Genomic DNA, 11,453 nt, shown 5'->3' on the forward strand with positions numbered 1-11,453 from the left:
ACAAGTAATAGAGGTTATTAAATTGTTTAATTAGTGTTTATTTTTGTTTTGGACAATATGAAGGGTTTTTTGGTTATGTAATTGGATTCATGTAATCAGTTAATTAATTAACTTTTCTACCTAAATAATAGACAAGGGGTATTTGTTGAAACTTTCTTACTTTGATGTCATAATCAATAGTTGTATCTTAAAAAAAAAATTAACTATTCTGTGGGTTCCTCTAATTTTTTGGAAATCTTCTATTAGTTCCATATAAATAATTTTTCTTTTAGTTCTGTCCGTCAAAATTTTTTTTTTAGTTTTTTCAATTATGCCTCTCTTGATAGTGATTCGGTCAATTGTATAAGGAGATGTTTACAACAAAGAATATGGTGCATGGATTCAATTAAAAGAAAAGGAAATTCTTGGGAGCCAATTCAGAAAAAAAATTGTGAAATGACTCAATTCAAGTAAAAAAAAAATATATAGGCACTTGGTTCAAAATTTTACAACATTCTATTGACTAATTGAGTCATTAAAGTCTCAAAAATATACAACATAATTCTAATAGTAATTTAGATTATTTAATTTGAACCTTGATAGTTAGTATGAGTGATTCAAATAATGAAACAAAGTTTATTCTAATGTTAGCACAAATCAAATTGTTCTTAAATGTGCATTTAGCTTTAATTGGAATAGGTTATTTGATAAAACAATGTTTAATTTTCATTGGTTTTCATAGTTTATTACATTTTTAATGTTCAATTTGGATGCTGATTATTAGATAATTAATTGATTTCTTATTTCATCATTAATTTTTTTTTTCGTTGTCGAATATATATTTACATAAGTTTGTGTTATTTTAAATCAAAATGGATGATATAGACCAATCAGAAATATATGATCCTTCGATAAATTCATTCAGTCAAGTTGGTTCTGTTATTGATCATCCTCTGTTCTTGCAAAGTGAGATACAAGGTACGTTCTCTGTATTAAAGTATTTATTATTCAAGAATAGTAAAATATTATTCTTATTTGCTTAGTGCTAAAAGATTCTATTGTGCTTCTGTGATGAGATATTATTCAGTCAGTGTAAAAAAGTAGTGTTTTGTGATACATTTTTTTGACAAAATTTAAAGGAGTCAAGTATTTACTCTATATTTTATCTGTATGCTAATGGTTTGTTCATTTTATGTTGAATATATTTCGTGCCACATAATTGAGATGAAATTCTTTTGTTGTTGTGCATATTTTTTTCGACTTTATCTTTGCCAGGTTGCCTTGATGTTGGTAATCCTAACTATGAATGTTCACTTTGTGGCGTGTGTTTCTGGTTATTAGAACGTGTTGAAAGAGACTCTACAGTTAATCGTCCTGTTTTTACTGTTTGTTGCTCAAAAGGAAAAATTCAGTTACCTTATCTCCGAAAGCCCCCAGATTTGTTATATAATTTGATTAACGGACATGATAGCAAGAGTTTGTACTTCCAAAAAAATATTCGATCTTATAATAGTATGTTTGTCTTCACGTCTCTTGGCGGTAAGGTATTGGATTCAGTGAATGATGGGAGGGGTCCACCACAGTTTATAATAAGTGGTCAAAATTATGATCGGATTGGAAGTTTGCTCCCAGATCCTGGTCAGAAGCCTAAATTTGCCCAGTTATATATATACGACACTCAGCACGAGATAATGCATATGCAGCAAAACTTTGGGTATGTGTGTTTGATATTTTGTTGCTCAGTCTTTTTATTGTATTTTCTTGATGTTTTAGTGTTATTTGTATTGAAAAACAGGTTTATAGTTGTGATCTGATAGTTATACTGTATTTTGTTCCCATTATAAAGTCTTATTGGTCTTTTTTTGCTAATAATGATATATCAAAATATATGAGATTTGTATTCTGTGTGGTTTTTAAATATATCTTTGTGGTTAATTTATATTTTTTTTAGGCAAACATCTGAGATAGATAAAGAATTGATAGCTGATTTGTTGCAAATGATCGATACTCATAATGTCATAGCACAGTCATTTCGAAGAGTCAGAGAATTCTATCAGTGTCATCCATCTGAGATTTTCTCTTTGAAGTTGTATTTGCAAAGGAAGGTTGATCGAAGAATTTACAATGCTCCTTCTTGCGATGAAGTTGCTGCCTTGATTGTTGGAGATTTTGATTCGTCGAATCATGGCCGTGACATTATTGTTCGATCTACTGGTGGTCAGTTGCAACGTATTTATGAAACTCATGCTCTGTATTGGCCCTTACAGTATCCTTTGTTGTTTCCATATGGTGAGGATGGTTACCAGATGAACATTGGTTATCGAGGTGAACAGCCTGGATATGTTCCTGGAAGGAGAACAAGGGTTTCCCTTAGGGAATTCATATGTTTTCGTCTCCAGATTAGGGAACACGAAGATAGAATTATTCACAAGTGTAGACGGTTATTTCAGCAATTTGTTGTTGATTGTTTCACCATGATTGAGTCCCAAAGGTTGCATGAGATTAGAATGAAGCAAAGTACAACTAGAGGAGAAGTCCTTCAAGGAATAGAGGAGGCTATGCATCGTGGCGATGATGAAGCTTCTTCAATTGGGACACGAATCATTTTGCCTTCTTCCTTCACTGGTGGTAGACGTTATATGTTTAACCGTTGTCAGGATGCCATGGCAATTTGTAAACATTTTGGCTATCCAGATTTATTCTTCACTATTACGTGTAATCCAAATTGGCCTGAATTTCAGCGATTTACAGAGCGAGAGCGAATTCCCATCGCTGATCGTCCTGATATCTCTTGTCGTGTATTTCATGCGAAGTTGAAGTGCCTCCTTAGCGATCTCAAGGAAGGTGTGTTTTTTGGTTCACTTAATGCAGGTATGTTCTTTTCTCACTTAGCATCTCAATCTCTGTCTGTTGTCTTCAGACATGTAGTTGTCTGGATTCTTTAGGATGTTTTTGTATTTTTTAGGTATGTATACTATTGAGTTCCAAAAAAGAGATCTACCGCATGCACACATGTTACTTTGGCTTAACGTGGAAAACAACTTACAAAGTGTTGAAATTGTTGATGAATTCATCTGTACCGAGCTACCCAATCCCCAAAAATTTCCATCTCTTTATAAGGTCGTCACCAAGTACATGATCCATGGTCCCTGTGGTCGACTTAGACCAAGTTCTCCTTGCATGAAAGATGGTAAGTGCTCAAAATTTTATCCAAAAAGATTCGTTGACCAAACGAGCTTTGATGAGGATGGCTATCCAATATATAGACGTCGTAATACGGGTGTCACAGTGAAAATCAACGATGTTGATATTGATAACAGATTTGTTGTGCCCTATAATCCACTACTGTTAATGAAATATCAAGCTCACATAAATCTTGAGTTCTGTAACAAGTCAAATGTGATTAAGTATCTTTTTAAGTATGTCAATAAGGGTCCGGATCGGGTGACTACAACTGTTGGAGAAACATATGATGTTGGTGAATCTTCTCAGGTGGTTGATGAGATCAAACAGTATTACGATTGTCATTATTTGTCACCGCTTGAATCCATGTGGAGAATTTTTGCTTATGATATTCATCATAGATGGCCGGCAGTACAAAGGTTGACTTTTCACTTGCCGAACCAGCAACATGTTGTATTCGATGATGCTGATATCACTACTCATGTTTATTTGCAGAACAAAGATTTGCTGATGATGTTTACGGGTTGGATGATGGCCAACAAGCGGTTCCCGGAGGGGCGGTCTTTAACATATGTTGAATATCCAGACAAATTTGTCTATTGTTTGAATAGCAAGGGGTGGAAGCCAAGACAGAGGGGATTCTCAATTGGAAGATTGAGTTTCGCTAATCCCTCATCTGGTGAACTTTTCTACATGCGGATGCTTTTGAATGTGCAGAGAGGTTGTACCAGTTTTCGAAGTATAAGAACCATGAATGGTGTTACTTATGATACATTTCAAGAGGCATGTTCCGCCATGGGATTCTTGATAGATGATAAGGAGTATGTTTCTGCTATTAAGGAAGTCATCGAGTTAGCGTCAGCTGCACAGCTAAGGAGGCTTTTTGTGATGTTGTTGCTATCTGGTTCCATGGGAAGACCTCTGTCAGTTTGGGAACAAACTTGGGCTTATTTGTCTGATGATATTCTTTATCGCAGAAGATATGAGCTATAATATTCCGGTAAGAATTTTGTTCATCATGAATTTATTATATGACAAGCAGGCACACACGCACGCACATAGTACAGAAATCATATTATGGTGCTAATATTTTATTAATTATCGTTAAACGTAGATCTAACGATGAGTCAGGACGAGTTGCAAGCATTTTGTTTGTTGGAAATTGAGAAACTATTGCAGAGTAATGGAAAATCATTGAGAAATTATGCTGGGATGCCGGTTCCTAATAACTCTTTAGTCTCTCAAATTAGCAATTTGATGCTGTTGCGTGAGTTGCAGTATGATACTGTTTCTTTGACTCGTGAGCACGATGAAAATGTCTCCAAGTTAAATGAAGAACAGAGGGTGGTCTACGATAAAATTATTGATTGTGTTTCGAATAAGAGGCACGGATTCTTTTTTGTCTACGGGTTTGGTGGCACTGGAAAAACTTTTTTATACAGAATTTTGTCAGCTAGATTGTGATCTAAGAAAAAGATTGTTATAAACGTTGCTTCTAGTGGTATTGCTTCTCTGTTGTTACTTGGTGGTAAAACGACACATTCTATGTTCAATATTCCTGTTGAGCTGACTAAAGACACTGTTTGTCAGATTAAGAAGGATAGTCCAAAAGCTGAGGTAGTCCGGTTGGCCGATTTGATTATTTGGGATGAGGCACCGATGACTAACAAATTAGCATTTGAAGCGCTCGATAGGACGTTGCGGGATATAATGGTTTCGGTCTCTGATAGGAATAAAGATTTACCTTTTGGTGGGAAGGTGGTCGTTCTTGGTGGTGATTTCAGGCAAGTCTTACCAGTTATTCCAAAAGGTTCTCGTGCTGAAATTGTGATGGCGTCCATAAATTCTTCTGTCCTCTGGAAATACTGTGAAGTTTTGCGATTGACCAAAAATATGAGGTTAGCAAGTGGATTGGAACAATCAACTGCTCAGGAGTTAAGGTCGTTTTCAGATTGGATACTTCATATCGGTGAAGGTCTATGTGGAACTCTGGTCAATGACAAACTTCTTGTTGATATTCCTTCTGATCTAATCATTCCTGTTTTGGAAAATCCAGTGGAAGATATTGTAAATACAATCTATCCAAATTTGGTTCAGAATTTTCGTGATCCAAGCCTTTTCCAGGATAGGGCAATATTGGCTCCGACTGTCGAGAATGTTGAAGAGATAAACAATTATATAGTTGACTTGTTTCCCAGTGAGGAGAAAAATTATCTCAGTGCTTATTCAATATATGGTAGTGATGCCTATTCTGATGTTGAAGTTAATTGGATAAATGTTGAATTCTTGAACCAGATTAGGTGTTCTGGTCTACCTAATCATTCGTTGAAGTTGAAAATAGGCGTGCCTATTATTTTGTTGAGGAATGTTGATCCAGCTGGGGGTTTGTGTAATGGGACTCGACTTGTTGTACGAGATCTAGGGACAAATGTGATCGGTGCAGATATTGTTTCTGGTAGCAATGTTGGGGATAAAGTTTTTATCACCAGAACGAATTTGATTCCCAGTGATACGGTTATACCGTTTAAATTCCAATGCCATCAATTCCCAGTTTCTTTGTCGTTTGCGATGACAATCAACAAAAGCCAGGGTCAGACACTATCAACAGTTGGTTTGTTCTTGCGTCGTCCTGTGTTTTGTCACGGTCAACTTTATGTAGCTATTTTCCGAATTAGGAATAGAAATATTCTGAAGATTTTACTTTGTGATGAAGGATTAGTTGATCCTACCAGGACTGAAAATGTTGTATTTAAAGAAGTTTTTGATAAGATATAATGTAGTTTTTTGTTATATTTTCTAATCTTTTCTATGTTATTTATAGTTTTGTTTTGGTGTACGTTTTCTTTAGAGAGAGACATCTTCTTTGGGGTATGTCTAAAATCGTCTCAACCATTTTGTGTGCACTAGATGCACCAAATTTTATGGATGATTAGATTCTATTAAATGAATATTAAAGATGTTATGAAAGAAGAGTATTCATACGCTTTATAAATGTAGAGTATATTTGTATATATATACATAAATATATTTTAATACATAGTATTTTAAGAATGGCAAGTATAATCTTTTACTTTAAAATGAATATAAAACATATCAATACATATCAAAATATTTTTCATTTATTAAAATTAATTATTATACTATACTATTGTTAATAAGGTAAAACTTTATTAAGAAATAATTTCATAATTACCTATTAGGAAAAAATATCATCAATCATAATTATTTTAGCATGATTATCTAGATTTATGTATCAATTTTTCTTGGTGCCTTCTGTCTTCTATTTTTTATTATTATTTTGGTTTTAATATTTAGGTCAAATTCTAATTTGATGTCTGATATTTTAAATATTTTATTTTAGTGCAGAATAATTTTACACGAGTTTAATATTATTTCACTCTTAAATTTGATACAAATTCTTTGTATCACGAAATATTTTGTATTAGACTATTGAGATTTAAAGTACTTAATTATGCACTAAAATGTTATGCATTTATTAGAGTCTATCAATGTTCTTATTTTATATTAACCTTTGATTTCTATATAATATAATCAAATGGTTTATATAAATATGTGATATTCTATAAGCAGATAATTATTGGGCTCATTTAAAAGATACCCTCTTCTTTAGTGGATAAATTTGATGATTCATATTTTCATATTTTATTTTGATTTTTTTAGTTTAAAAAGCCATTTTTTAAATACAGTTATTTTGTTTGATATGAAAAATTTATTTCACTATGTGGTTTTGAAAATATTCAATTTTATTAAAAAACTTACTTATTTACTTTTTTTAATTTGATATTATTTTTTCCAAAAAAAGATAAAGAAAGTATATCCTTAATATATTAATAAGAATAAAATATAACCATTTTATTAATAAAAATAATTATTTATCTTTTGTTAGAAAGAAAAGTCAGATGATATCAATGCAAATTTGATTTTAATCTGTCAAAAAAAAATTTGATTTTAATCTAGATTATATCTTTTGTTAGAAAAAAATTAGATGATATTATTTTTTAGTGGATAAAATTGATGCTTCATATTTTTATATTTTATTTTGATTCCTTTTTTTTGTTTAAAAATCCATTTTTTAAATCCAGTTATTTTATCCGATTTCAAAAAGTTACTTTATTATGTGGTTTTGAAAGTATTAAAATTTATTAAAAAATTTGATTATTTACTTTTTTAAATCTGATATTGTTTTTTCCAAATAAATTGAAAGAAACTATATTGTTAATATATCAATAAAAATAAAATATCATGATTTTATTAATAAAAAATAATTATTTATCTTTTTATATAAAGAATAGTCACATGATACCAGTACAAATTTGATTTTAATTTGTCATAAAAAAATTTGATTTTAATCTAAATTATACTCTATCCATACAATTTTATTTTATTTTTGTTATTTCTAACATATATATTTAAGTAATAAATATATTATTAGTAGTAAGTTTTTTATAATGTCATATATCAATTTTTTCTTGGCACCTCTTTACATAATTTGGTTAATTTATCCAGATCTCAATTGATTTTGTTTTTTTCTTTTGTTAGTTAAAATGTATCTTTTTTAATAGATGAACCAGATTTTTATTTCTTCAAAAAATCAATTCAAATTTTTTTAATACATTGAATTTGCATAAAATTCAAAAATTAAATATCTAAAATGATTGATATTTTTTTTACTATCAGTCTAAAAATACTTGATTGCAGAATTTTGTTTTTATTAATATAATCCTCTCAATTTAACAATAAACGTAATTAAAGTCAAATAATGTGAGTTTAACTAATTTTGTTTTACCAAATTCATCAGTTTCAGTTCATTAGGATCCCTAAAAGACCTTTCGACCTCACCCCATCTTCTTTATCCCTAACCTCACTCCATCCGTCGCACCATCTCCGTACCCTCTCCCTCGGCTGAGGTTTCTGCTTCTCTCCTGGGTTTTGGCCACATGCAGAGAAGGTATGGGTATCTCTGCGATTCCATTCGATCCCACCATGAGGGTGTTGTTCTCTTCGTTGCGTCTGTTCCTTCTCCCCCAAGGTTCCTCTGTCTCTCTCTGTCGATCATACCTCATTCTCCATCTCGATTTCTCCGTTTTGGATAGTAGATGTTGCCACCGCGGTTCAAGAGGTATATCTGGGCTATGGTTCCATTCTCCTCCTTTTCAATCTCTTTCTGGATTCCTTCTCTAGTTTCAATTTTTTTTCTGTTAATTGTTACTGTTTTCTGGATCCATCGTTTAATTTTGAGTTGTTTGGTTTCTGATTTAATCATGGTGATTGTTACTTGTTTTTCTAAATAAATGGTTCTCTCCTATGTTTGTGCTCTTGGTGTTTCTGTGAAATAATTTTCTTCTTGGGGAGTTTGCTCATTATAATTTATATAATTTTCTTTCAGCTATTGGACTGAAGTTAACTGTAGTGTTAGGTATACTTGACTGATGAAATTCTGTTTTTGCTTTATTGTGAATTGTCAAATCAACTATATGTGGTAGGTATTTGGTAATTTGTAACAGGCCTCTTCCCATATTGTTTTTGCTCTTTTCCCATGAGTATTTGGTTATTTGTGATATCTGTAACACCCTAATATTCAAATCCTTATGCTCGAGTCATAAGTCAATGATATTACGGTGGTACGACTTTCAGGTGGATTTTTCATATATAAATATAGGTAATTTTCGAAAGGAGTATTAATCGAGAAGCCTGAAAAGAGTAAAAATCAAAATCGCGAAGACGTATCACTCACGTTTCGACAACGAAAAGTTAAACTGCTAAGCCAAACGCGATATACGGACAAGGCATAAAGGAGATTAAGAGATAGATAACAGATAGATATATATAGCATAAGTAAATAGCCACTAGTCGCGACCCGCGAAGTTTAGGCCGGCTAGGGTACAGTATGAAAGTAGATGACAACAGTATATCCAAATCTTTCCCAAAGGAAACATAAGAGCCTCTATAGGCAAGTTCCAAAAGAGTTCAATACGTAATATAATCTTTTCAAAACAAAGGTGGAGAGATTCTAAGCAAAACACAAAGTAGAGAAAATAAATATCTTCGCCGTCTCTCAGACAAACCACAGCTCACTGCTGAGCACCTGGACCTATATCTGAAAAACAAGAGATATATACGGAATGAGAACCCCGGGCCCATGGGTTCCCAGTACGGTAAAAGTGCCAAATAAATACAATGCACTGCAATAAAAACTCACTGAGCATCCTAAACTTCTTCACCAAATATCCAGCCTAAATTCTCACTAATCCATGAATAGGCAACTGTCGTAAGGGGATACTAAATCTAGTTCCTGTTACACATGTTTCCAAACCCGCTGACTCTTCCACGAGTCAGACTCAGAATCATAAGCAAAACTATCACCAGTTGTTCTGCCCCAGCAATTCTATATCAATACATCATACCCTCGCCTGGAGCTAGTGAAACCACATCACTGCGTCTACCCAGGGAGTTCCAATTATCTCATTCAATAATCATCATCATCATACAATCGCATCATCAATTCATCCCATCAAGAACAGCCCTCACACCCACCGACACCAGCATGAGGGGCCTCTGAGTTGTACAAACACAAGCAATACAGGCAAGTAATACACAAATATGGTACAAGTAGAACAAGTAGCATATAGTCAGGTAACATGGTATATATGATGTAGAAATCCAAAACAAATGGCAAACCCAAACAATTCAAACATATGCAAATGATGAATGCCTACCCTATGGCTGATGATATCATCTGTCGGTTATCAAGCCAACCCGACATGTCCGGTAGCTAACCCGGGCACAGTCTCTCTGTTGCGTATTAATATCATTAGAGGGAATATGTGCCCTGTCACCATTAGAGGGTATCTGCGCCCTGTCGCCATTAGAGGGTATCTGTGCCCTGTCGCCATTAGAGGGTATCTGTGCCCTGTCGCCATTACAACCAGAGAGAAAACACAAACATGCTTACATTCAATATTTTCCATCATTATTCATTTATCATATGCCTTTATACTCAACCATAATCCATAATGGCTTTGCCGTAACTCGGCAATAACTCAGCCATCCGGCTCACAGTTCAATCCAGAACTAGCCAATTTATCAACATGGCTCCGCCGTATCCGGCAATAACTCAGCCATCCAGCTCATGGTCCAATCAAGAACCAACCATTTATCAATAAATATAGCCCTTCGGCTCATGGCATACACGGTACTTCCACCGCCATCCTCCATATCTCATATAATCATCTTTGATCATTATTGATCTTACCCTTTCCCCCTTGCTTCACTCGCAAGTTACCACATTCCCTAGCTCCTTTCTCATTGCTAGGCATATCATAATGATTTAATACATAAGGGGTGAGATCGGAGGCTTAGAAGTATGAGATTTGGCTTTTAAAACTCAAAAATCAACTTTAGCATGAAAGCAGGGCCACGCGTACGCGCACTCCACGCGCACGCGTGGATGGCCAAAAACTCATCGACGCGCAAGCGTCAGCCACGCGTACGCATGGGTGCTCTTGCGCCCAGGCACAAAACTAGCACAACCCTGGCACAACTCTCTGGAAAATAGCTGGGCATTTGGTGCAGCGCATCGACGCGCCCGCGCACACCACGCGCACGCGTGGATGGTGCTTTCTGGAAGAACGGCGCGTACGCGCCAAGTGCGCCTACGCGCCAAGTGCGCCTACGCGCGGAGGGTCGTTCTGCTAAAAATTTTCTAAGTTAAAAGCTGCAGAATTTACAAATTCAACCCCCAATCTTCCGACGGACATAACTCTCTCATTTTAAATCATTTTCCACCCGTTCTTCGAACGGCATGGACATCCCGGATCCAATTTCATTTCTAAACAAATTTGGCACAAAACAGAGATCCGTAGTCCAAGTTATGTCCCATCAAAATATGCCCAAAAACCATGTTTTCATACAAAACCACAAAGTGCCATTTTCGAAACAAGCCATTTTCAACTATTTTCAAAATCAACCAAAACATGCCAATTTCAACCCTTTTTTGAAATCAATCAAAATGTACCAAAATCAACATCAAGCCATCCTCAACTCATATATTGACACTTTACCAAAATTTCCAAAACCACATCCAACCATTTCAACACTTCTCAATCAAATGCCTAAAGGATAAACACAATATCATGTCATACATCCTTCCTCATCCCAATTTCCAATAATACCATTTCCAAATCAACCATCATTATACCTATTCAACATCATACTCACTATCACGTGGTTTCACCCACAAATCAACCTTAATCATTCCTCAAGCATATATC

General features: G+C 34.3%; 3 protein-coding genes across 3 annotated transcripts; all 3 read left to right on the forward strand.

Annotated features, from left to right (window-relative positions):
* Positions 1–851: 851 nt before the first annotated feature.
* Positions 852–4,155, forward strand: LOC107636156 (uncharacterized). Its single transcript, XM_016339681.1, has 4 exons — positions 852–957; positions 1,255–1,693; positions 1,931–2,850; positions 2,945–4,155. The coding sequence occupies exons 1-4, from the start codon at positions 852–854 to the stop codon at positions 4,153–4,155; spliced, it is 2,676 nt and encodes an 891-aa protein (XP_016195167.1).
* Positions 4,156–4,284: 129 nt separating this feature from the next.
* Positions 4,285–4,626, forward strand: LOC107636157 (uncharacterized). The gene has a single exon (XM_016339682.1). It carries the CDS (start codon positions 4,285–4,287, stop codon positions 4,624–4,626), a length of 342 nt encoding a protein of 113 aa, XP_016195168.1.
* Positions 4,627–4,707: 81 nt separating this feature from the next.
* On the forward strand, positions 4,708–5,937 carry LOC107636158 (uncharacterized). Its single transcript, XM_016339683.1, has one exon. The coding sequence runs from the start codon at positions 4,708–4,710 to the stop codon at positions 5,935–5,937; it is 1,230 nt and encodes a 409-aa protein (XP_016195169.1).
* The last annotated feature ends 5,516 nt before the right edge of the window (positions 5,938–11,453 follow it).

The sequence above is a fragment of the Arachis ipaensis genome, chromosome B4, assembly GCF_059453495.1.
Source record: "Arachis ipaensis isolate K30076 ecotype BB chromosome B4, ASM5945349v1, whole genome shotgun sequence".
Lineage (NCBI taxonomy): Eukaryota > Viridiplantae > Streptophyta > Magnoliopsida > Fabales > Fabaceae > Arachis > Arachis ipaensis.